General features: G+C 61.0%; 1 protein-coding gene across 10 annotated transcripts in view; it reads right to left on the reverse strand.

Moving 5' to 3' along the window:
- TSPAN4 (tetraspanin 4) overlaps positions 1-25738 on the reverse strand; it is a 53908-nt gene that overhangs the window by 9484 nt on the left and 18686 nt on the right. For 6 of the 10 annotated variants that reach the window (XR_012483226.1, XM_074273604.1, XM_074273606.1 and 3 more), the window contains 2 exons: positions 23739-23818; positions 1943-2134 (listed from right to left, as the gene is read on the reverse strand). Coding sequence is in view for 8 of the 10 variants with exons in the window: in XM_074273604.1 (XP_074129705.1) it covers positions 1943-2134; positions 23739-23801 (255 nt within the window). In the remaining 2 variants the exon portion in view is untranslated. Of the gene's footprint in view, positions 1-1942; positions 2135-23738; positions 24105-25738 lie in introns of those variants that run through there. The other 4 variants (XR_012483225.1, XM_074273601.1, XM_074273608.1 and 1 more) reach the window with 2 other exon arrangements.

The raw sequence follows: 25738 nt of genomic DNA on the forward strand, positions 1-25738 counted from the left end.
CCCTTGTCCGGCTGCCCTTGTCCGGCTGCCCTTGTCCGGCTGCGCTTGTCCGGCTGCCCTTGTCCGGCTGCCCTTGTCCGGCTGCGCTTGTCCGGCTGCGCTTGTCCGGCTACGCTTGTCCGGCTGCCCTTGTCCGGCTGCCCTTGTCCGGCTGCGCTTGTCCGGCTGCCCTTGTCCGGCTGCCCTTGTCCGGCTGCGCTTGTCCGGCTGCCCTTGTCCGGCTGCGCTTGTCCGGCTGCCCTTGTCCGGCTGCCCTTGTCCGGCTGCCCTTGTCCGGCTGCGCTTGTCCGGCTGCCCTTGTCCGGCTGCCCTTGTCCGGCTGCGCTTGTCCGGCTGCCCTTGTCCGGCTGCCCTTGTCCGGCTGCCCTTGTCCGGCTGCGCTTGTCCGGCTGCCCTTGTCCGGCTGCGCTTGTCCGGCTGCCCTTGTCCGGCTGCGCTTGTCCGGCTGCGCTTGTCCGGCTGCGCTTGTCCGGCTGCCCTTGTCCGGCTGCGCTTGTCCGGCTGCGCTTGTCCGGCTGCGCTTGTCCGGCTGCCCTTGTCCGGCTGCGCTTGTCCGGCTGCCCTTGTCCGGCTGCGCTTGTCCGGCTGCGCTTGTCCGGCTGCGCTTGTCCGGCTGCCCTTGTCCGGCTGCGCTTGTCCGGCTGCCCTTGTCCGGCTGCGCTTGTCCGGCTGCCCTGAGAGCTTCCGGCTCATCCGCCCCACACTGAGCGCACAGCAGTCACCAAATCACTAGGAACCACTATTTGTTGCAGGATGAAATCAATGCTGAACTAGTTTAACCACGTCTCCTCAAGTCCGCTCAGTGCCTTGCCTCAAGTTCTGGCCCATAACATCTTGTAGGAATAAATCAACCCTACTGAGCCGTGTATCGATCGTCTCTCTCAATTCCCACTGACTTAGCACCTTGTAAGAATCCTTTCTTTCTTCAAATCTCCTCAGACACTTAACATCTTACTTAGCTGTGTGACCCTGGGCAAGTCACTTCACCCCAATTGCCTCAGCAAAAAAAAAAAAAATTCCTTCTTTCAAGTTCAGAGCTCTGGCCCATAACAGCCCTCGCTCCTTCCCTCCTTCGGGGGAGTCCAGCCCTGGGCAGGGCAGTGAGTCTGGAGGAAGGGCTTAGTTGAGGCCCCCAGAGAGGTTAAGCGGGATCCCTCCCTCCTCTATCAGCCCGGATGCGCCAACTCTTAGACCGCGCTGTGCTCAGCGGCCAAGGGGCCTCCGGGGTGGCTTGGCATTCAAAGCCCTTGTCACCCCACTCGCTTTCCTCATGTGCCCCCCCAGCCGTCTCCCCGACGACCCCTCCCTCTCCCTCTGGATGTCCCCCGGAAGGCTCTCCCCTTCTCTGTTCTGACCACTGCACTCCCCTGCCCCCTGGAAGGCCCTCGCGCAGCCCTTCCCGAGCCTGGCGCCTTCCCTCTGGGGTTTCCCCAGTTGTCGGGCCTTTGCACTGGGACTGTCCTCTCTGTACCCGGCGCTCAGGGTCTGCACACGGTGGGCACTTGATGGGTGCTTTCTGACTCATTCTGGACAGGATTTGTGCTTGGGGGCGGACGCTGTGGTGCCAGGCGATGAGCCTGGGGCAGCAGCCCCAGGCGACTCCGGCAGGAGGAGGAGGAGGGCCCGAGGGACCGCCCGGGCCCGGCCTCCGCAGGGCCGGCTGCCTCTGGCCGCGGGGGGAGGAAGGGGAGGCCAGAGCCCTTCCGGGCGCCACCTGCTCCCCCAGAGCTGCCAGGGGGCGCCGCGTCCCTGGAGGCCCGGGGAGCATTTTCCGAAGGCCCCGGCCCCAGGTTGCCCCAGCTGGGTCCGAGGGGCCACGGCGGGCTGGGGGGAGGGGCCGCTAAAGAAAGCGGCCGCGGGCGGCTTTCCCTGGGCCCGGGGCCCTCCTCCTTCCCAGAGCCCTCGGCCCCGCCCTCCCCCGCGCCCCCGCTGCCCCACTCACGCTGAGGAGCAGGCATTTGTTTTCCTTGATGGCCCCGATGCAGCCCACGAAGCCGATGACCATGACGAAGGTGCCCGTGACGATGAGCAGGTTGGCGGCCGAGAGCGAGGGGAAGGAGGGCGAGAGCGTGGCGAAGTTGCCCTGCGTCACCGCCAGCCAGATGCCCACGCCCAGGATGCCGCATCCTCCCAGCTGGGGGCACAGAAAGAGCCGTCAGGCCAGAGCCCAGGACCCCCCCTTCCTCAGCAAAAATCCGCAGATCCCGAGGCCCACAGCGCCCCTCCCCCCACTCCCCCCGCGGGGGGAACGAGGCCGCCCCCGCCCGCCCCCAGCCTCCCTCAGGGCTGAAAGGCTTCCCTGAGCTTCATAAGTGCTCATTATCACGGAAGCCAACTTTAAAAGCGACCACGGAGAGAAAGCTCCTCGGCACTCCCGGGCCTCTAGAAGCGGACAGTCTGGGGGGAGGGGGAGATGGCCAGCCCAGGGGACCACTAGAATCGAGGCTGGGGCGTCATGGGGGAGGAGGGGAGGGGGAGGGAGCCTATGGGGAGGGGGGAGGGGAGCCGAGGGCCGGGTCTCTTTTTTTTTTTTCCTGAGGCTGGGGTTAAGCGACTCGCCCAGGGTCACACAGCCAGGAAGTGTTCAGTGTCTGAGGGCAGATTTGAACTCGGCTCCTCCTGACTTCAGGGCTGGTGCTCTCTCCATGCGCCCCCTAGCTGCCCCCAAGGGCCGGTCTCGAAGGGCGGAGGCGGCTCCATTTGGCGAAGGCACGCCGCCCCGCCCCCCTTCCCCGTCTCCCTCTCCTTGGGGCCGGCCTCCGGCTGGTTAGCCCAGCCCGGCCCCGCCCCGGCCCGCGGGCGCTCACGGGACACTCCCCGGCACTGGGGCCAGGCTCAGGGCGCAGGCGAAAGCCCTGGGGAGGTGACCAGGAGTGGGGGGGGGTCGGGCCTGGGCTCGGCCGGGAGGCGTCAGAGGCGCTTTCTGGGGAGGGGAGACAAGCCGGGGCGGGGGCACGGGGGGGGGGGGGGCCCGGGTCTGCACCGCGGGGAGAAGGCCAGCGGCTGCCTCCCCGGGCCGGCCGCCCAGCTGCGCGCTGCCCCCTCCCCAGGGGACCGCAGTGAGAGTGGGCTCCCCGCCCGGGCCACAGAAAGTGGGGGATCCGATTCCAGATGGGCCGAGTGGGGAGGCCGGCTCAGGCCGGAGGGTCTCCAGGGGCGCCGTCCCCCCGCCAGCCTGAGGCAGGGATGGGGGGGCTTGTGTTGTTGGGTGACCTTGGCGGGAGGAAGGAAAGGGGTCGCCGCAGTGGGGAGGGGGCCCCAAGAAGAGCGGGCTCCGCCTGTGTCTGGAGGGGAAGATGGGGCGGGGCAGGGGCTGGGGGGGCGGTAAGAGATGGCGGGCCTGTCCACCACTTGGCGGCGGGGGCCCTGACCTCAGTCACTGAGAGCTGCAGATCTTCCTCCCACAGAGGAGCCCCCTAGAAAACCACGGGGCTGACTCCCCCTCCCCTCCCCCCCCCTGGGCCCCTGTTCCTGGAATCTCCCAGACACTCTCCTTTCTTCTTTCCCCAGCCCCTCTCCGAGGTTTGCATTCACCAGCTCTCCTCCTTTCCTTTCTTCCCTCTCGCCAAGAAGCAGGAAGCCTGCCTGGAATGCTGCTAATCTGGGGGGGAGACCTGTGGGCTGGCCGAGGCCCCCGGCGGCCGAGAAAGGCTCTTCTTCAGTCAGCCCCCCGTGAAGCTTCTTTCTGAAGCTCCGCAGCCACCAGCCCCGGTCCAAGATGTCCCGAGACCTCCGTCCTCCCGCACTCAGAAGCCCATCTTTGCAGAGCCCTTGGGGCGAAGCGGAACGCCCCGGACCGGGATCTTCGTCCTCAGCTTATGTGGAGGGAGCGGTCTGCCCTCAGTCTCCCCCCTCTCATCCATCCTCCCCTCAGTGATCTTCCAGAACCCAGGCCCGGCCACGCCTCTCCCTATTCTGGAGGTTCTCCACCACCCCAAGGTCAAGTACAGAGGGGCCCGTGTGGCCCTCAAAGCTTGACATCAGTGCCAGAGTTAATTCAGCCCCTGGCAAGGCACGGACTCCCCAGATGGACGAGTGCCTCGCCCACCCGCCTCGGGCTGTCTCTGTCTCCCTCCCTTCTCCACATCCCCTCCATCCCTCCGGAATCTGTTCGCCTCAAAGCTTCCTGGATGCAGGTCCAGCTCTCCGGGCTCCGTTGCCTCCATGTCAGAAGGCGCCCGAGCGGAGACCTGAGGAAAACTAGAGATTCTCCCAAGGCAAGATTAGGAGCAAGCGCATCCTGGGACAGCCTGTGCAAAGGCCCGGAGGTGGGACAGGAGCTGTCAACAGGGAACAGTGAGAGAAACCCTGAAGGGAAGAAAGCTCCGAGTCTCCGGGGTCCGGCTGAGCCCCCCCGGAGCCAGGCCTGGGACACACGATTCCCCCGCCTCCCTTGTCCCGGGGTCCTCTGGCTGAGTTCCAGCCTGGCCGGCAGCTTGGATTGCCAGGACAAGGACAAACACCTGCAAAGGGAGCGCTGGAAGGCCCTGAGGGCCGCGCCGGACGCCCCCACGCCAGCTCCCCGGCACCCCAGGCCCTTGCAGGAGACCAGCGCTCAGTCATCTCCCGGCCTGGGGTTCTGGAGGGGAAACGCCCCGCCTCGCTCTGTGTGCATTCAGACACACGCTCACACACGTGGGCACACAGGAGCTCCCGTGGGAACCCCGGGCTGCAGGACCGGGAGCCTCCGGCGGAAGAACAGGTGGGGGGACCCGCAGAGGCCGATGTTTCCTTCTCGCCTGTTCCGAAAGGCCCCAGGGGCGCCTGGAGCTGTCCACGGTCCTGAGATGCCAAGTGCGAGCCTGTCACTGTGCACAGTCCAATAGTTCTGACATTTGAGGGCCGGGAACAGCCCCGGTGACTCCCCCCCCCCGCTTCCAACCTCGGGGGGCCTGGAGCCCGCCCGCCCTCCTGTCCCGGGCTGCTGATTCTGCCAGCTAAGGATGAGCTAGGGAACAAGGGGGGCCTGGGAAGGCGTGGGGGGCGGTGGAAGGAGCCAAGGAGGGTAAGCCTGGAGGAGAGAAGCTGGGGGCCTCAGGGGTGGGAGGGGCTCCACTGAGAGACAGCAGCGTTGCTCCGCTTGGCTCTAGAGGGTGCGGCTGGAGGAAGGGCGGGTTTTAAGGTGCATTTCCGTTCGATGCCAGGGAAGCCCTCCCAATAACACAATCCGACCCTTGAGGGAAGGCCCCCCACTATAATGGTCTTAGGCTGTCGGGGGAGGAAGGGGCTTATTCAGGTACCAAGTGGATGAGAAGCCTCGAGCCCCCTCCCCAGCCTGAGACTGACTCGTCTGCTCACAGAGGAGGGTCCCCACAGTGCGGACATGGTCTGGGGCCTCTGGTCCTCGGCCCGCAAGGGGTGGCGGCCTGGGAGGCCGGCAGGGACTGAGGGAGCTCCCCATCGGCCTTCAGGCTTCCTTAATCCAGGCAGTGAGCGGAGGACAGGGAGGGAATCTCCCAAAAGAGGTCATCCCCAATGGGCCTCCATGAGTGTCCTGGGGGGAGGGGAGGGAGGCTGACCCAGCTCCCCCCCCAAAGCCTTCTGCTGTGTCACACTGAGGGACGGGAGAGGTCTCCCACCATGGGGGCTGAGCCCCAGCTGGAAGGAAAGAGGAGGTTAGGGGCGGGAATGAGGGGACACGTTCCAGGCCCAGGGACAGCCAGGGAAAACGCCCGCGGCCGAGAGAGCCCCGTGATGGTGGGCCGGGAGGAGGCCGGCGGCGCGCCCGAATGAGGGGGGAGGAGGGAGGTGGCGGCCAGTTTCAGAAGGGCTTTGAAGGCCACCCGGAAGTGCTGTACTTGTCCTCGGGGTGACAGAGAACCACCGGGACCCACAGCCGAGGGGGTGACGTGGCGCCCAAGTGGAGGATGGATCAGAGGGGGGAGACCGAAGGCAGGCAGACCCCCTCATAGTCAAGGCCGGAGGTGAGGAGGGTCTGCAGGGTGGGGGAGGGTCAGGGAGAAGGGGGAGCGCTGTGGCCGCGGGACCAGATTGGAAAGGAGAGGGGAGGGTCCGGGCTGACGCCCAGATTTGGGCCAGGGTGACTGGCAGGACCTTCTCCCACCCCAAGTCTGGAAGTGGGGGGGGGCAAGGAGCCCAGCTCAAAATGTGTTGAGCTTTTGGTATTCAAGACATCCAACAGGCGGTTGGAGGTCCCAGGTTAGAGGCTGAGAGAGGTTAGGGCAATAAATCTGGGACTGCACGCAGAGGATCATGGGAGCCCAAGGAACAGATGAGAGCACCGAGAGAGAGAGAAGAAGAGCAGGGGGCCCAGGACAGACCCTGAGCGGCACCTGGAGGAGGAGCCAGCTAAGGAGACAGAGAAGGAGAGGTCAGAGGAGGAGGAGGAGGACAAGAGCCTGAAACCCAGAGCGAAGAGGGTGAGAGGTCAATGTCAAAGCTACCAAAAGCTTTAGGCTGGAAGCAGAGTGCAGTTAAAAGGAAGAAGAAAGCCTGCTGCAGGTGACCCTGGCCGAGAGTTAAGCCACAAAGCAGAGGCCCCAGGACGAGGCTGCTCCGGGCAGGGGGGGCCTTGTCAGGAGGGGGCATGGTCATGTAGGAGGCAGAGAGGAGGAGGGGGGGGGGGCAGCCTGGGGGGGGGATGGAGCAGGAGAACGGCACCTCTGGGTGGGGGGGAGGGGGGGAGGGACGCTCAGTGAATGGTCACCCAGGAAACACCAGGCAAAAGTCTCAGCTCCGGGGCTGGGGCGGAGGGGGGAACCCGGGGGGATTAAGTCGGAAAATCCGCTGTGAGGGGCAGGTCAGGGAGTCGGGGGCGCACCGGGATCGTCCTGCCCCAGGGAGGGGCCGAGTGAAATTAGGGGACAGAAACTGGCAGCGAAGCCAGTCTGCAAGGTTTTGTGCTTTTTTTTAAGGAGCAAAAGCAGAGGATGGTGGGAATAATCCAGGGAGGAAGCTTGACCTGACAAGATCCTTAACAGGCACCCCTCCCCCTTAGCTCCCCTGCTCCGAATCCTCTGTCTCTGTCTCTCACACACACTTTGCGCTCGCTCTGAGCCCCCCCAGCCCCTGGCTCTGCTCCTCGGGGTCTCAGCCTCTCTGCCCAGTTCCCCACTCCGGGCTCCTTCTGAGTCCCCGGACACCAATGGCGGAGGCTCTTTCCCTGCTCAGCCTCTGCTTGGAGGGAACCAGGAGGGAGGGGAGGAGGAGGGAGGGAGAGGGTGGGAGCACCGCGTCCCTCCTCTGCTGGGCCTCTGGGCCACGGCGCAGACACGGCTCTGCTCTGGCACAAAAGCTTTCAGAGAGGCACGAGCCACCCCAGAGCCTCCCTCCCAGGCTGCCCGCCGTGCTGGGAGGGGGAGGGGGAGCGGGAGACGGAGGGGGGCAAAGACAGGGCGAGAGAGCGGGGAGGAAGGTGGGGGGAAAGAGAGGAGGCGGGGACGGGGGAGACAGACAGAGACAGAGGGAGACAGAGACAGAGAAACAGACAGAGAGACAGACAGAGACAGAGGGAGACAGAGACAGAGAAACAGAGAGACAGACAGAGACAGAGGGAGACAGAGACAGAGAAACAGAGAGACAGACAGAGACAGAGGGAGACAGAGACAGAGAAACAGAGAGACAGACGGAGACAGAGGGAGACAGAGACAGAGAAACAGAGAGACAGAGACAGAGAAACAGACAGAGAGGGAGACAGAGACAGAGAGACAGAGACAGAGAAACAGAGAGACAGAGAAACAGAGAGACAGAGACAGAGAGACAGACAGAGACAGAGAGACAGAGACAGAGAAACAGAGAGACAGACAGAGACAGAGAAACAGAGAGACAGACAGAGACAGAAACAGAGACAGAGAGACAGACAGAGACAGAGAGACAGAGACAGAGAAACAGAGAGACAGACAGAGACAGAGAGACAGAGACAGAGAAACAGAGAGAGAGGGAGACAGAGACAGAGAGACAGAGACAGAGAAACAGAGAGACAGACAGAGACAGAGAAACAGAGACAGAGAGACAGACAGAGACAGAGAGACAGAGACAGAGAAACAGAGAGACAGACAGAGACAGAGGGAGACAGAGACAGAGAAACAGACAGAGAGGGAGACAGAGACAGAGAAACAGACAGAGAGGGAGACAGAGAGACAGAGAGACAGAGACAGAGAAACAGAGGACAGAGAGACAGACAGAGACAGAGAGACAGAGACAGAGAAACAGAGAGACAGACAGAGACAGAGGGAGACAGAGACAGAGAAACAGACAGAGAGGGAGACAGAGACAGAGAAACAGACAGAGAGGGAGACAGAGACAGAGAAACAGACAGAGAGGGGAGACAGAGGACAGAGAGACAGAGACAGAGAAACAGAAGAGACAGACAGAGACAGAGAAACAGACAGAGAGGGAGACAGAGACAGAGACAGAAAAACAGAGAGACAGAGAAACAGAGAGACAGACAGAGAGACAGACACAGAGAAACAGAGAAACAGACAGAGGGAGACAGAGACAGAGAGACAGAGACAGAGAAACAGAGACAGAGAGACAGACAGAGACAGAGAGACAGAGACAGAGAAACAGAGAGACAGACAGAGACAGAGGGAGACAGAGACAGAGAAACAGACAGAGAGGGAGACAGAGACAGAGAAACAGACAGAGAGGGAGACAGAGACAGAGAGACAGAGACAGAGAAACAGAGAGACAGACAGAGACAGAGAAACAGACAGAGAGGGAGACAGAGACAGAGACAGAAAACAGAGAGACAGAGAAACAGAGAGACAGACAGAGAGACAGACACAGAGAAACAGAGAAACAGACAGAGGGAGACAGAGACAGAGAGACAGAGACAGAGAAACAGAGAGACAGAGAAACAGACAGAGGGAGACAGAGACAGAGAGACAGAGACAGAGAAACAGAGAGACAGACAGAGACAGAGAAACAGAGACAGAGAGACAGACAGAGACAGAGAGACAGAGACAGAGAAACAGAGAGACAGACAGAGACAGAGGGAGACAGAGACAGAGAAACAGACAGAGAGGGAGACAGAGACAGAGAAACAGACAGAGAGGGAGACAGAGACAGAGAGACAGAGACAGAGAAACAGAGACAGAGAGACAGACAGAGACAGAGAGACAGAGACAGAGAAACAGAGAGACAGACAGAGACAGAGGGAGACAGAGACAGAGAAACAGACAGAGAGGGAGACAGAGACAGAGAAACAGACAGAGAGGGAGACAGAGACAGAGAAACAGACAGAGAGGGAGACAGAGACAGAGAGACAGAGACAGAGAAACAGAGAGACAGACAGAGACAGAGAAACAGACAGAGAGGGAGACAGAGACAGAGACAGAAAAACAGAGAGACAGAGAAACAGAGAGACAGACAGAGAGACAGACACAGAGAAACAGAGAAACAGACAGAGGGAGACAGAGACAGAGAGACAGAGACAGAGAAACAGAGACAGAGAGACAGACAGAGACAGAGAGACAGAGACAGAGAAACAGAGAGACAGACAGAGACAGAGGGAGACAGAGACAGAGAAACAGACAGAGAGGGAGACAGAGACAGAGAAACAGACAGAGAGGGAGACAGAGACAGAGAGACAGAGACAGAGAAACAGAGAGACAGACAGAGACAGAGAAACAGACAGAGAGGGAGACAGAGACAGAGACAGAAAAACAGAGAGACAGAGAAACAGAGAGACAGACAGAGAGACAGACACAGAGAAACAGAGAAACAGACAGAGGGAGACAGAGACAGAGAGACAGAGACAGAGAAACAGAGAGACAGAGAAACAGACAGAGGGAGACAGAAAAGGGGGCAGAGAAAAGAGGGGAAAGGTAGGGAAAGGAGTGAAAGGGAGGGGAGAGGGGGAAGGGAGAAGGGGGCCTGGAAAGCGAGGCTGCCCGGCTTCCTGTGCAGAAGCAGTGGGAGACAGAGCATTTTGTCCTAAGCTGGAGACCGTAAACTTTAGGAGACGGCAACGGGGAGCCGCCGAGGCTGGAGGAGGAGGCGCGGGGGGGGGGGGGGGGGGGGGGGGGGGGCAGGAGGCGGGGAGCCCCTGCAGCTTCCGGCTCTGCGCTCAGTCCAGCCCAAGGACGGCGGCCCCCTGGCTCTTCCTCCTGCTTCCCTCAGCACTGCTCTCCCCTGCCCCACAAGCCCCTTCCCCTCCCTGAGCCTCGCTCCCTCTCCTGGAAATCTAGGGCTTTGGGGGAGGCCTCCTGTCTCCCGCACCCCCACCCCCGCGCAACACACTGATGCACACCCGGACGGGCGCTGACGCAGGGACCCACGAGCACGCGCACAAGGACCGGGCGCCCGCCATCCCCAGTCCCAGCTGACCACCCCTCCCCCCCAGGGAGCGACCCCCGACTCGGCCGAGTCCTCGCAAAAAAAAGCGAAGGGCCGGCTTCACCCCCTGAGACTCGGGGCCCCAACCCCCAGGGGCGCGTCCGGCTCCTCGAGAGCCCGGCTGAGGTGGTCTTGGCAAAGACGCCGCAGCGGCTCATTTTGCAGATGGGGAAATTGAGGCAAAGGGGTTAGGAGACTTGCCCAGAGTCACACGGCTAGGAAGAGTCAGGTAACACTTGAACTCAGGCCTCCTGACTCCATCCCTGGCACTCCAGCCGTTGTGCCGCCCAACTGGCAGCTCTCTCTTCTCCATGATCCCCCCCCTCCTCCTCCTCCTCTCCCTCCCCCTCTCCCTCTCCCTCCTCCTCCTCTCCCTCTCCCAGCTCCTCCTCTCCCTCCCCCCTCCTCCCTCCTCCTCTTCCCCTCCAAAGCTGACATTGAGGCAGAGTCCCTGGGGAGCCGCTGCTGGGCCCGGGCGGGATCCAGGCCAGCAGTCGGACAATTTTCCTATTTCAGTAGAGGAGAAGATGGAAGGGTCCCGGCCGCCCCGCGAGCTCCTCGATGGGATCCGGGAGCTGCCATCGATTTCCGAGTGGATGCGCTCGGCCGCCAGCAGGCGAACCCCGGGATCGCCCCTCCCCCGGAGCGGGGACTCGGACCCCAGGCCTGCCGGGCTCTCCCTGACTCTGCCCGAGCCCTGACCTCTGGTTCTGGAGGGGGGGAAGCTGGGCATAGGGTCAGAGCTGCCCAGGAACAGCCCTGCCTCCCAAAGTCTGCTGGGAGACCCCCGAAGGGCCCTCACCCTCGTGGGCCCTGCAGCCCCCCCCCCCCCTTTGCTGAGACAAAGCAGCATCTGCTCGTTCTTTACTCTACACTGGGACCGGGCACGGGGGGGGGCTGGGACTGGGGGCTTGTGCCGGCCAAGGGGCAGAGGACCAAGAGATGGTGAGTCGAGGGGGCAGGAGCAGTAAAGCAGCCCGAGCCTCCCGAGGAGAGGGGGGAGGCTCATGGTGCGGCCTCGGGCCGAAGGCCTGGAGTCAAATCCCCCTTTGTGGCCCTGGGCAAGCCCGAACCCCTGAAATGTCTATGGGGTACCCAGTCCCGGGTGTCCGGCTGCGGGCTGGAGGTACCAGACAGGAGCTCAGGGGAGGGGACAAAGGTGGTCACTCAAGCTGAGGAGGCCAGAGGGAGACCATCTCCTTCCTGATGCTCCTTCTGGCCCCATCCCTAAGGAGAAGCCTCAGCTCCCGGGTGGGCTTTTGGGAGCTCTGCGAGGCTGGCGAGGGGAAGGATGGCTCTCTGCCCTGATGACCTTCTGCCTGGGGGCTGACGGCAGCCTCTCGGTGCCCTCTGCCAGGGGCCTGACGCGGGCCCGTCCACCTCCCGGGGCCCCTCACTCGCCAGCGTCTGGGGGGCCTGCGGGGGAGCGCCAGCACTCCGGGAGGAAGCGCCAGTTGTGAGGGATTTGGCAGGAGCGGCGTGGAGCGGGAGGAAGGCGTGGGCTCGGCGGCTCTGACAGCAGATCGATAACTTCCTCCGGCCCGGAACGGGCGCTGGCGCACAGAGCTCTGAGTCAGCTCCAGGCCAGCAGTGATGGGGAAGGAAGAAGGGAGAGGCTGGGGGGGGAAGGGGTGGGGAGCAGGGGGAGGGAAGGAGCCTCGGACCAGAGTCAAGTGGAGAAGGCCGGAGGCCCCACGGGAGGCCATTCCAGCGAGCCCCTATGTCCAATGAGGGAGCCCCGAGCTCCCCTGTGGGGTTCTAGCTCGGGGGCAGACGCACCTGGAACCCCCCGGGGCTCTCTCCCCCCTGCCGTGAGGGCGGCGAGACCCCCACTAAGTGCTCTCTCCTCCCAGGAAGAGCCGCTCCAGGCCCGACTCCCATCCAGCTCCGAGAGCTCCGCGGCTGCTGCTGAGAGCTGGCGAAACTTCCAGCATCCCGTGGCCGGAGCGGGGCGGACTCACGGGCTCCCCCACGGGCTCCCTGGCAAGCCCACGCCAGCCCGGGCACCCCACGCCCACACGGGCGCACACGCCCCGCCCTTGCTCCCGCACCCCCAGCGACCCGAGCCCGGCCCGGCCTCCGAGTCCCTCTTGGGTACAAAGCACGAGCTAGCCACCGAAGGAAGCAAAGGCTCCCTCAGGCCGGAGCGGATTATCCCGGGGCCACACGTGCCCGGGGAGGAGGGTGAGGGCTGCAGGGATGACGAGGGCGGTCAGAGCTGGGAGGGGAGAGCCTCCAGCCGGGAGCACCCAAGATCTAGGAAGCAGCGAGCCAAACTGACCCTTAATTACAGGGAGAAAAAATCACATCGTTATAGCCATAGATGCAGAACAGGCTTCTGACAAAATACAGCGTCCACTCATGTCCAATAGAAGTGTGGAAAAGGAAAGGACTAAATGAACTTTTTCTTAATATGGAAACCATATTTACCCAAAACAAAGGATCAGTGACACCTGCAATGGAACCTGTGAGAGGCCGCTCCCCAAAGATCGGGAATAAAGGGGACCGTCCCCTCCCGGCTCCACTGTTGGAGTCCCAGGAATGCTCAGCAGAGCAATAAGGGGAATCAAGGGAAGGGGCACAGGCCAGGAAAAACAAAATCATCCCTTTGGCGAGTGACAGGATGGTCTGCCCAAAGAACTTAGAGATTCAACCACAAATTAATTTAAATAACTTCAGTAAAGGAACAGGATAGGAAACAAACCCACAAAACACCTTTTCTGTATATTACCAGCAGGAAGAGACAGAAAAAAAAGAAATTCCATTAAAAAGAACTATAAAATGTATTCAAATTTGAAGACACATATGGAAATTGTATGAATACAACCAAAAATACTCTACAGAAATATAGACCTGAATAACTGGAGAAATATTAATTGTTCATGGGTAGGCCATGTCAATATAATAAAAATGATAATGCTACCTAAATTAATTCACAAAAATGTCATATCAAACTACCAAATGATTTCTTTACAGAAAAAGAAAAAATAAACAAAATTCATCTCAAAGCAAAGAATCACAAGAGAAATGATTAAAAAAAAAAAGAAGGAAGTGAGAGAGGAAGGAATCACTCGTTACTGATCTAAATTTATCCTACTGAGTCAAATACCAAAACTGGCACTCCTTAAAAATGTAAAAATGATCAATGGAACAGATTAGGTACAAGAGACTCAGAAGCTATCAAGCATGGCAGCCCCGTGTTTCAGAAAACCCGAAAGGCTGCGATTCACCACTCGACGGAGAGAGCGGACCAGTAGCCTAGCAGACATCAGGTTTAGAGCATCTCACAGCAAGCACAGAGCACCAAATGAACAGAGTATCGAGGCAGAGCCGTCGTGTCAAGAAGGGGGAACCCTCCACAACCGTGGCCACAGAAGGAGCCTCGGACCGAACAAGGGATAGAGACGACTACAGCAAGCAAGGGGCAATTGTGATCATGTAAAATGTAAAGATTTTGCCCAAAGTTTAAACAGAAAGGAAATAGTTAACTGGAAGAAACAACAAAATTCTCAAACATCCAAGAAATAAAGATCATCGAAACAGGTCCTGTAAACGGCGTATCAGAAAACTTCGGTGCCATCGTAAGCTTTACTAATGGGCTTAATGAAATAGCTTGCTTCATGCCTAGGAAGACCGAAAGAGAAAATGTGGAAAATGGCAATTGCTGGAAGGCTGTAAATTGGCCTGAGGATTCAGGCCCAAAGTGCTTGCACTGGACTCTACCTTCAAGGTCCTGAAACTGTGTGGGCCCTGTGTCCGGGTCCCGTCAGCACCAGGCTCACACCCAAAGGCAGAAGGAAAGGGTGCAGGGTCACACAAATACTGAGAGCAGCCTACAGGGGAACCCAATGTCACCCATTGTTGCTCCAACAGAAAGGAGGGAAGGAGGGGGTGTTTGAGCTGATGTGGGGGAAGGGGGGAAGCCGAGAGAACAATTCCAACACTGACGACAGCCCTGGAAGGAAAACCGAGGGTTGGGGGGTGGCTGGCACGGCGGCAGCCCCTCCCAAGGCCGAGAGCGGCCACGATCCCTGGCAGGGAGGCGGCGAGCTCTGCGGGGACGGGCACGGTCAGGCCTGGTCGGACGCGGCGTTATTTCGGGGGCCCTTTTTGTGACGAGGGGGGAGCCACGCGACTGGGATGTTTAAAGGCAGAGCAGAAGGTGTTTTTCAGTGAATCACACATTCAGAGGCGAGCAGAAGGCAGTTCAGATAACAGGACACAGGGAAGGCGGGCACATTGGGACACTGGACATTTTTTTAATCCACCATGTTGTACATGGGGGGAGTTCACATCTTTTTTTCCCCAGAAAATAAGAAGCTGCCAAGATTCTGGGAGTGGAGCGCCGGGGCCAGCCCTCTGCCACCGGAAGGTCACTCGAGCGCCTGGGAGGAGGATCCTCCAGAAAGGGAGAGGCAAGAAGCAGAGACCGCTGAGAAGACTGGCAAAAGTCCGGCTGATAGTCCAATGCTCACAGCACGGGCCGTGTGAGCGGAGAGGACAGATGGAGGGGGGGGGGGACTGGCCAGACCAGATAGGCGGGGGAGAGGGAGGGGCTCAGGATGACTCCAGCTCGCCAACCCGGTGACCCCCTGCAGACTGTACAGATGACCGGGGGCTGGCTCAGAAGACGTGACGGGAGACGGATCTGGGAGATCTCTGCCCAGAAACGATGGGAGTGATGAGAAGGGCTGGGCGGGGGCCACCCCAAGGCTGGGAAAGCAGGGAACCTGGGGTCCTCTCTGACCCAGCAGCCAGAGCCCCAGCAGCCCCGGCCCAGGCAAGGCAGCTGAGGAAACCCAAGGAGCCTCAAGTGTCTGAGCAGAAAGCAGCTGTCCACTGCAGCCCCCCCTCCTTTTACAATCAGGAGCCTGAGGGCGGGGAAGGGCTCAAACCCCTGCAAAGTGGCAGATCCAGGACTGGGCGGGTCTCTGTCCCTTGTGCCACGGCCTAAAACCTTGTCCGAACCCCTGGTGTTACGGGGGGAACAGACACAGGAGGCGGAACAAGGGCTGGCCCCCGACTCAGCCCAGGTCTCTCGGTCCCCAGGATCCCTCTGCAGAGCCCAGGCGCCACGGGGGTGCCCCAGCTCCCTAAAGAGGCGGCCCGGGTGCTTTCCCAGCCCTCCAGCAGGACGGTCCTGAGGGAGGCCCAACAAAACAGGGCGCAGATGTAAACCAATGAGGCCTCCCCTGGTCCTTCCTCCCCACACTCCTCCCCTCAGCCAGCTCAGTGCTCCTCACCCTCCGCACCTTCCACAGACATTTGGCCACGTCAAATAAATGAGGGAAGAGAGAGGTGGGGGAGCCCTGGGGTCCCCGACAGGCTGGGTCACACAGCTAGCAAAAGTCGGAAGCTGGATTTGAACCCAAGACTCAGCACTCTACCCCCCCACCCAGCTACCCCAACCAGGGTGAAGGGAGGCTTCCAGCTCCTCACCGGGGTCAGTGGGTTCAGAGGTCACCACTCTCCAAGAGGGACCTGGGACAGGGACGGGGCACGGCGGCCACCAGGCTGCGGAGCAGGCGGCGAGAGGCTGGACGGCGAGACCGACGTGGAGGCCCGCCGGCCTTTCCCTGGGCTCCAGCCACTACCTCGTCAGGTCCCTGGGGCTCATGAACCCGCGTCACGGAGCAGGGAGCTGGAAAAGCTTCGAATCCTAGGTCTGGAGCCGGCCGGACAACCAGGGAGGCCCGAGGGCCTGGGCCCTTCGGTGGCAGAGGGACTGTTTGCCAAGGCCGGGCAGGAGGGAGCTCAAGAGCTGGGCCACAAACAGCCCGGCAGAGGGGGAGGGGGGGGCCACAAACAGCCCGGCAGAGGGGGAGGGGGGCCACAAACAGCCCGGCAGAGGGGGAGGGGGCACAAACAGCCCAGCAGAGGGGGGGGGCACAAACAGCCCAGCAGAGGGGGAGGGGACCACAAGCCACCCAACCTCGTTTTCCAGACTAAGGAAGAGAAGCTGAGACTCTTGCCCACGATTTCCCAGCTAGAAAGGGTCAGAAGCAGATCTGCCCTGCAGCACACACGGACCCCCCAGCCCCCAATCCTTCCTACCCCCAGAGGCCCGGATGCCAGATGAGGAGGGGGGGAGATCCCCTTCAGGAGCCCGGAGCTGCCAGGGACCCTTAGGCCCCTTCTCTGAGCAGGGTACCCAGACAAGAAGGGGGGGGGGGCAGGCTGGGGCCTGGCAGGGCTAGGCTGCTGGAGCCACCCCTCCCCTAGGCCAGGCCACTGCTGGGTAATTACTTGTCAGAACCTGTTAGCCAGAGAAGGCGGCAGCTCAGGCTGTTAATCCCAGAGATTCATTTGTTTTAATGACTTTTGGGGATCAGAAGCCCTCAATCTGCCAGAGCCTGGGGGTGGGGGGCTTCTAACTGGGAAAGTCTTCTCCCTCCTCTGGGGCTGTGCAGCTAAGAGCCGCCAGGGCAGAAAGAGCCTCCCCGGAAGCCCTCACCCCCCTGCCCAGACCCCCCTCATTGCCAGACACGCGACACTCAAGAGTTGCCCCCCCAAAGGCTTCCTGTCTAAAGTCCTGCCCCCCAGGTGCCCCGAGAATTTGCAGGAACAGAACTCATCAGTCCCTTCTGCTCCCACCCTCCCACCGCATACCAAGGAGCCATCTGCGGCCGGCACCCGGGCTCCGAGCCAAGTCACTACGAAGGGCAGGGGTGCTCGCAGACACAGAGACAGAAGAGACAGAGACACTGAAACTGAGACAGAGAAACAGAGAGAGAGAAACAGAGAGAGACAGAGAGAAAGTCAGAGACACAGAGAGAAATAGTCAGAGAGAAACAGTCAGAGACAGAGAGAGACAGAAATAGTCAGAGAGAAACAGTCAGAGACAGAGAGAGACAGAAATAGTCAGAGAGAAACAGAGAGAAACAGTCAGAGAGAGACAGAAATAGTCAGAGAGAGACAGAGAGAGACAGTCAGAGAGAGACAGAAACAGTCAGAGAGAAACAGAGAGAAACAGTCAGAGACAGAGAGAGACAGAAATAGTCAGAGAGAAACAGTCAGAGAGAGACAGAAATAGTCAGAGAGAGACAGTCAGAGAGAGACAGAAACAGTCAGAGAGAAACAGTCAGAGAGAGACAGAAACAGTCAGACAGAGACAGAAATAGACAGAAACAGTCAGAGAGAAACAGTCAGAGAGAGACAGAAACAGTCAGACAGAGACAGAAATAGAGAGAAACAGTCAGAGACAGAGAGAGACAGAAATAGTCAGAGAGAGACAGTCAGAGAGAGACAGAAATAGTCAGAGAGAGACAGAAATAGTCAGAGAGAGACAGAAACAGTCAGAGACAGAGAGAGACAGAAATAGAGAGAAACAGTTAGAGACAGAAATAGTCAGAGAGAGACAGTCAGAGAGAGACAGAAACAGTCAGAGAGAGACAGAAACAGTCAGAGACAGAAACAGTCAGAGACAGAGACAGAAATAGAGAGAAACAGTCAGAGACAGAGAGAGACAGAAATAGTCAGAGAGAGACAGAGAGAAACAGTCAGAGAGAGACAGAAACAGTCAGAGACAGAGAGAGACAGAAATAGTCAGAGAGAGACAGTCAGAGAGAGACAGAAATAGTCAGAGAGAGACAGAAACAGTCAGAGACAGAGAGAGACAGAAATAGTCAGAGAGAAACAGTTAGAGACAGAAATAGTCAGAGAGAGACAGTCAGAGAGAGACAGAAACAGTCAGAGAGAGACAGAAACAGTCAGAGACAGAGACAGAAATAGAGAGAAACAGTCAGAGACAGAAATAGTCAGAGAGAGACAGAAACAGTCAGAGACAGAGAGAGACAGAAATAGTCAGAGAGAAACAGAGACAGAGAGAGACAGAAATAGTCAGAGAGAGACAGAGAGAGAGACAGTCAGAGAGAGACAGAGAGAGAGAGAAACAGAGAGAGAGACAGTCAGAAACAGAGAGAAACAGTCAGAGAGAGGCAGAAACAGAGAGACAGAGAGAAAGTCAGAGACAGAAATAGTCAGAGAGAAACAGTCAGAGACAGAGAGAGACAGAAATAGTCTGAAAGAAACAGTCAGAGACAGAAATAGTCAGAGAGAGACAGAGAGAGACAGAAACAGTCAGAGAGAAACAGTCAGAGAGAGACAGAAATAGAGAGAGACAGAAACAGTCAGAGACAGAGAGAGACAGAAATAGTCAGAGAGAGACACAGACAGTCAGAGAGAGACAGAAACAGTCAGAGAGAGACAGAAATAGTCAGAGACAGAGAGAGACAGAAATAGTCAGAGACAGAGAGAGACAGAAATAGTCAGAGAGAGACAGAGACAGTCAGAGAGAGACAGAAACAGAGAGAGACAGAGAGAAACAGTCAGAGAGAGACAGAAACAGTCAGAGACAGAGAGAGACAGAAATAGTCAGAGACAGAGAGAGACAGAAATAGTCAGAGAGAAACAGTCAGAGACAGAGAGAGACAGAAATAGTCTGAAAGAAACAGTCAGAGACAGAAATAGTCAGAGAGAGACAGAAACAGTCAGAGAGAAACAGTCAGAGAGAGACAGAAATAGTCAGAGAGAGACAGAAACAGTCAGAGACAGAGAGAGACAGAAATAGTCAGAGAGAGACAGAGACAGTCAGAGAGAGACAGAAACAGTCAGAGAGAGACAGAGAGAGACAGAAATAGTCAGAGACAGAGAGAGACAGAAATAGAAAGAGACAGAGACAGAGAGAGACAGAAATAGTCAGAGAGGCAGAGAGAGACAGTCAGAGAGAGACAGAAACAGTCAGAGAGAGACAGAGAGAGAGAGAAACAGAGAGAGGCAGAAACAGAGAGAGAGAGACAGTCAGAGACAGAGAGAAACAGTCAGAGAGAGACAGAGACAGAGAGAGGAAGAAACAGAGACAGAGAGAAACAGTCAGAGAGAGACAGAAACAGAGAGAGACAGTCAGAGACAGAGAGAAACAGTCAGAGAGAGGGCCCAGCCTCAGACGCAGAGGTGGAGGAGAGAGGCCCACGCAGAGACGCCGAACCCCAGCCTGAGAGAGACTCGCTCGAGCTGCACAGGTGGGCACACAGGACGGATGCCCACCAGAAAACAGCCACCTGTCAGGGGCAGGCCGTGGCATTCCCCTTCGCTGTCCAACGAGGTGGAAAGAGCGAGACGAGCCAGCCAGAAGACAGCCTCCCGCCTGCAGCAGAACGGGGACACCTGCTCACTGGCAGCCATCCTGCCAGTGACTCTCAGCTCATTGAGGAAGAGGAGGAAGGGGCAGCTCACAAGCACGCCCAGCGTTTCCCTTGGCGCCTCCCCCTCCCGGCAGAGCTCGGGGTGCTTCCTGCCTCAGGGTCTGAGCCCCAAGCTGGAGGAAGCAGTCATTTCCATGCCAGGGTACCTGGGGATAGGGATGGGGCAAGGAAGGTCCCAAATCCAGTCCAACAAACCCCTTCCTCCATCTGAGCCTCCCGCCTCAGGGCCTCCCCCCTGCCCAGGCCCTCCAGGCTCGCCATGACCCTCTCTCCCCACCCCAGAATAGGTCCAGGCTCAAGTCTGGCAGAAGAGGGGTCAGCACCATGGCCAGCGCCCTGTGGGCCCCAATCTACTTACACAGGTTCCCACCCACACACTCACAATCACAATCACACACACACACACTCTCACAACCATACACAAACATCACACTCACACACACCACACACACTCACAATCATACAATCACGCACACTCACATACTCACAATCATACACAAACACCACACTCACACACTCACAATCATACACACCAAACACACACCACACTCACTTGCAATCATACAATCACGCACACTCACATACTCACAATCATACACAATCACGCACATTCACACACCACACACAATCATACGCAATCACACACACCACACTCACACACACATTCACACACCACACTCACACTCACAATCACATACATTCACAATCAATCACCACACACTCACAATCACAATCACACACACACTCTCACAACCATACACAAACACCACACTCACACACTCACAATCATACACACCAAACACACACCACACTCACTTGCAATCATACAATCACGCACACTCACATACTCACAATCATACACAATCACGCACATTCACACACCACACACAATCATACGCAATCACACACACCACACTCACACACACATTCACACACCACACTCACACTCACAATCACATACATTCACAATCAATCACCACACACTCACAATCACAATCACACACACACTCTCACAACCATACACAAACACCACACTCACACACTCACAATCATACACACCAAACACACACCACACTCACTTGCAATCATACAATCACGCACACTCACATACTCACAATCATACACAATCACGCACATTCACACACCACACTCACAATCACACTGGCACAGATACAAGACATCAGACCTCCTCGGGCCTGCAGCTCCGGCGCCCGCCCTAGGGCTGCGGGTGTCTAAAGGACGCCTACAGCTGGGAAGACTTGGTCGCGCAGCCTCAGAAGCTCCCACTTGTGCGACCCTGGGCGCACCCCTCACCCTCTGCTGTAAGCCGGGGGCCAACAGGGGCTCCTCCTCCTCCTCCAGGTTCTGTGACAATCATTGTCCAGCGGGGGCCCCAAGGGAGAGCGGGAGCCAGCGGAGCCGGGAAGGAAGGCCCGGGGGCCCTTGGGGGCTGGCTTCCAGCTCCACAGTCAGGGCGGACCCATCCCCCCCAACAAGCTCTGGCTGGGCACCCCAGGGTCACAGGACTTCACACCCAGGTCAGTGTTCTGCCCTTTGCAGAAATCGGTACCCATGAGACTCCCTGGAGGCTTCATCCTCCCGGGAAGCAGAGGCCAGGCTGTGCTGGGAAAGGACCCCGAGGGAGCGGCTTTAGGCCCCTGGGGACTAGTGCAACAGCGCCCTGAGGCGGGAGCAGCGGCCCAGGATTCCTGGGGAGGCTCAGGACAGCGGAGGTGGAGCTTGGAGGAGCAGCCCCGCCCCCGGCTGCAGGGGTCACTGCCTTTGCCACCAGGTGGAAGTGAGCCCCGGGCTGGGCTCCCCAGTGGGCGCTCAGCAGGTTCTGCCGGCCCGGGGCTTCGAGCTCCCCTTCTTGGCTGCCGCTGGACAGCAGCAACCCCCTCCCCCCCTCCCCCCTCCCCCTGCCCTCAGAGAACATTCAGACGCAAATGGAGACGGGGGAGCACCTCCGGGAAGGTGGGAGGGACAGATAGACCCCCCTTCCCAGGTGAGGGGACCTGTGGGGGGGGGGGGTTGGAGGAAGGAGGCAGCAAAGGGCCAGCAGCGGCCTCTTTCTCGGGTCCCTTTTCCAGGTGCCAAAGACAAGAAGAGGGAGACTCGGCCTCCTTCTGTCGGTTGCTGTCCAGCCAGTTTCACCTCCTCCGGGAAGCCTGCCCTGACTGCCTCAGCCCATGACCATAAGACCAAAGATTTGCAATTGACGGGACCCAAGAGATCCCCAGAGTCCAAATCCTTCCTGTTAAAGGGGAGGAAACGAGCCCAGAGTCACACGGCCAAAGTCGGGGGCAGGACCTGAATCCAGGCCTGCCTCCAAGTCCTGCACTCTCTCCATTGCTCGGGTCCTCCCCTCTGGGCCCCCCCCCTTCCTGGGCAAGACCCGCCGTCTGACGAGTGCTCCCCTCCCCCTGAATCCTGGCCGATCCCAAGGGTGCGCTGCCTCCTGCTGGGACTGACCCGCGTCCCTGCCCCCACACCTCTTCAGGACAGAGGACACGGCACATGGGGGGGCCTCAAAAGGTAGGAAAGGCTCCCTTCACCTCTGCAGATCCAGGGCATTGTGGGAACTCGAAGGGGGGGGGGGGCGGAAAACCCGTCAGTTTTCACCAAATCACAAGAAATTCGGGCTGCCAGCCCCCCCTGGGTTTCCTGGGGAGGGTCTTCGTCCCCTCGTTCCTAGGCTTGCAGATTATGAACTCGGCTCTTGAGAATCGGGGCCTGGCGGGGGTGGGCGGCGGGGAACGGGGCCTGGGGGACCCTCAGGGTCTGACTCACGCCCCTCGTGCTCTGGCTTCGGTCCTGTCTCCCCAAGAGCTAGTCCCAGCGTGCCTGGACCTCCCATAGCCGGCTGGGGCCCCAGGGTCCGAGCTGGTCCCCGTCTGGGCTCCGGGCACTCGCCGCGCTGGGGCCTCCCCAGCCGGGCTGCCACAAGTTCGGGGGTGAGGAAGGCCGGGCGGGGGTCAAGGGTCCTGCTCTCTTAGACCCAGGAAGGACAGTGCTCCCCCAGCCCTTAAGGAGAGAACTCCGGGCATTTGCTGGGTGGGAAGTGACCTGGAAAACCAGGGAGTGGGACTGGGCTGCCTGCTGGGTGGGCCTTGGGCCCAGCTTCCAGAAGGCCTCTGGGGCTGCCCCCCCACTGCCCTGGGTGTGCCCTAAGGGCTTCTTAAAGAGCCCACCCCGCCCGGCCCTTCCAACAGGCCCCATTCTGAAGTGCGGAAGAAGAAGTTTGGGGGGAGGGCAGGAGCCCACCGGCCCGTCCTCCCCCAGGCTAGGACTGGCTCCCCACGTGCCCCCAAAGCGGCCAGTCCTGCCCACCAGCCCTGGCTCCCAGCAGCACCGAACTGCCTCTGCCTCAGGCTGTTTCAGCCCATTCCTCAGGGCAGTTAGCCAGCCTCTGGGCAAAGTTAGGGGGGGGGGGCGCGGTCTGCCTGAGGCTGGGGGGGCAACACCTCCAATCTGCCTCCTCGGCTACCAGGTGCCCTGCGCCCGGCCCCACGGCCTCCCCTGGGCCGGCACTACGTGCTGGGGAAGCTGGAAGCTCTGTAAGGGGGTGAGACACCCGGGGTCCCGGCTGGGAAGTGGCCTGAGACAAAGGCAGCCTGGGGGTGCCGAGCCTGGGCCACAAACCGAGGCTACGCAGGGGCCCCGCCCCCGGGGAGGGAGAGTCCCAGCCAGTCCGGGTCCCCAGACAGGGGGAGCACAAGGCCCGGGGCGGTCCGTGCGCCCTGGCCCCCAACGGCCCGGCCAGAGAGCCAGGCGGAGCTTGGAGCAAAGCGGCCGACCCCGGGATGTCTGGCCGGCTTGCCGGCATTCTGGCTCTGTGGGGCTCTCCCTCTGCTCGGGAGGGTCCCTCCCCTGGCCGGGAGCCCCCGGCTCTCCTCCGGCTCCCCCCCTCGCCCGGAGCCCCCCGGCTCTCCTCCGGCTCTTCCTCTGGCCGGGAGCCCCCCCGGCTCTCCGGCTCCCTCCTCCCCTGGCCGGGAGCCCCCCGCTCTCCTCCGGCTCCTCCCCTGGCCGGGAGCCCCCCGGCTCTCCGGCTCCCCCCTCCCCTCGCCGGGAGCCCCCCGGCTCTCCTCCGGCTCCTCCCCCTGGCCGGGAGCCCCCCGGCTCTCCTCCGGCTCCTCCCCTGGCCGGGAGCCCCCCGGCTCTCCTCCGGCTCCCCGCCTCGCCCGGACCCCCTTCGCCCCGGCGCCCCCCCCCGCCCCCGCTCGGCGCTGCACTCACCCAGAAGAGGAGATTGAAGACGAACATGAGGTACTTGACGCCCTGGAGGCAGGTGTGCGCCATGCCGCAGCGCCGCAGCTCTAGGAGGAAGATGAAGGAGAGGTCCAGGTAAAAGACCACGTACTTGTTGCCCTTGGGGGACGTGTACTTGGCCTTGGCGGCTTTGGGGCCGGGGTTGCCGCGGAAGCCGAAGAAGGAGGAGCCGGCGTCCTGGCCCCCCGCCGCCGGCCCGGCCCCGGCCCCGTAGAGGCCGCTGTAGCGGCGGAAGGCGCCCGGCGCGAAGCCCAAGTCCTTGCTGTCCAGGGACGGGCTCCGGCGGTACGGAGACTCGTCCGTGCTGGACCTGCGCATGGTGCCCGGGCTCCCGGCCTGCTGCTAGCGGCGGCGGCCCGCCATCGCGGGGCCGGCCCCAGGACGGGCCCCTCCCGCTCCGGCGCGCACCTTGCCCGGCGCCCGCCCCGCGCCTCCCCCGCCGCCGCCGCCCGCAGGGGACGGCCTCGCCCCCGGCTCCGCGCCCCGCCCGGCCCCGCGGGACAGCGCCCCGGCCCGGCTGGCCGCCCCCCGCCGGGCTAGCTAGCGGCGCCTCGGCCCCGGGCCGGCCTCCGGCTCCCGGCTGGCTCAGGGGCCGCCGCTCGCACACGCGCCCGCGCCGCCGCGCTCCGGGGCCGTGGCCCTGTCCGTGCCGCGGCGGCCGAGCTCCCGGAGCCCCCGGCGCCGCCGCCGCCTCCCCGCCGCCCTCCCGGCGGCTCCCGCTCGCTCGCACTGCGGGCTCAGCACTCTCGCTCTCGCCGCTCCCGCCCGCCGACCTCGGCCAATGGTAGTCTGGGCCCGCGCCCCGCCTCCTCCCGCGCCCCGCCCCCTCCCGCGCGGCCGCCTTTGGAGCCCACTCCCAGCCCCGCGGAGCCCCGGCCCCTCCCGGCCCCTGCCGCCCCGTCCCTCCCGAGCCCGTGGCGGCGGCGGCGGGAACTGGCCAAGAGCGAGCTCCCCGGGATCTGGGGGCTCGGCCCTCCTTCTTCCCCAGGGCTCGGGGCTCGAGGAGGGGGCGGGGCCTTTGGGACCTGTCAGTCTCTCCTTCTGGGCCCAGGGCAGGCCCCCCCCCCCCAGGCTGAGTTCCAGCAGCCCCGGGCCTATAGCCCTAGGGGGTCCGCGGGAAAGGGAAGAGGGAACCTCAGCCCCGGAGCCCGGAAACAGTGACTCGAGGTCCCCGGGAATGGATGAGGAGGGAAGGGGCGGGGGAGGGGTGGTGAATGCGGGCACAGCCCCAGAGGGGGTCCCCCGCTGCCCTGCACAGGAGTGAGGAGACCAGGGGCAAAGGGGCCCCAGCCTTCAGCCCGGCCGCCCCCATCCTTGGGACGCCGGCAGAGCAGCTGGCACCCTCAGAACAAGTGCGAGGGACCCTGGGCCCACTGCGCCCGACCAGGTGCCTTCCGGCCTGGGGGAGAAGCCAGGACCCGGCACCTATTTCTGAGGCAGGAGGCAGGAGGGAGAGAACCTGGGGCTGGAAGGCCAGGCTTGGGAGTAGGGAGGAACAAGGGGGGGCAGCTGCCCAGGACCAGCGACCTTGGAAGGAGGCAGGCCTCGGGGAAGTTTGGGGAAAGGCAGCCTGGCCTGGCCGGGACTCGGCAGGGGGAGGCAGGGAGTCTGGGAAATCGGGCCGGGGCCTTCGGAACTGGGCAGCTTGAGGCCCGGCAGTGGGGAGGAGGGGTGTCTGGGTCAGGGGCCCCACATCCAGCCCACGGGGCTGCCACTGGAAGCAGGGTTTAGAGTGTGGCTGTCCCAGGGGCAGGAGAAGAGAACCGGGGCCCCCAGGTGTGTGCCCTGAGAGGGAGGAGGGGCTCAGGACAGACTGCTCCGGAGGGCCCAAGGACTGGGGGGGAGATGGTGTTTATAAGGTCAGAGGAGAAAAACTGGCCAGAAGGGTCACACCTTTCTCCCCGCCAGCCCACTGAGGCCGCAGAGAAAGAACATTCTCCCCAGGAACAAGTGGGTCAGCACGAGAG

Source organism: Sminthopsis crassicaudata, chromosome 6, assembly GCF_048593235.1.
Source record: "Sminthopsis crassicaudata isolate SCR6 chromosome 6, ASM4859323v1, whole genome shotgun sequence".
NCBI classification, from domain to species: domain Eukaryota; kingdom Metazoa; phylum Chordata; class Mammalia; order Dasyuromorphia; family Dasyuridae; genus Sminthopsis; species Sminthopsis crassicaudata.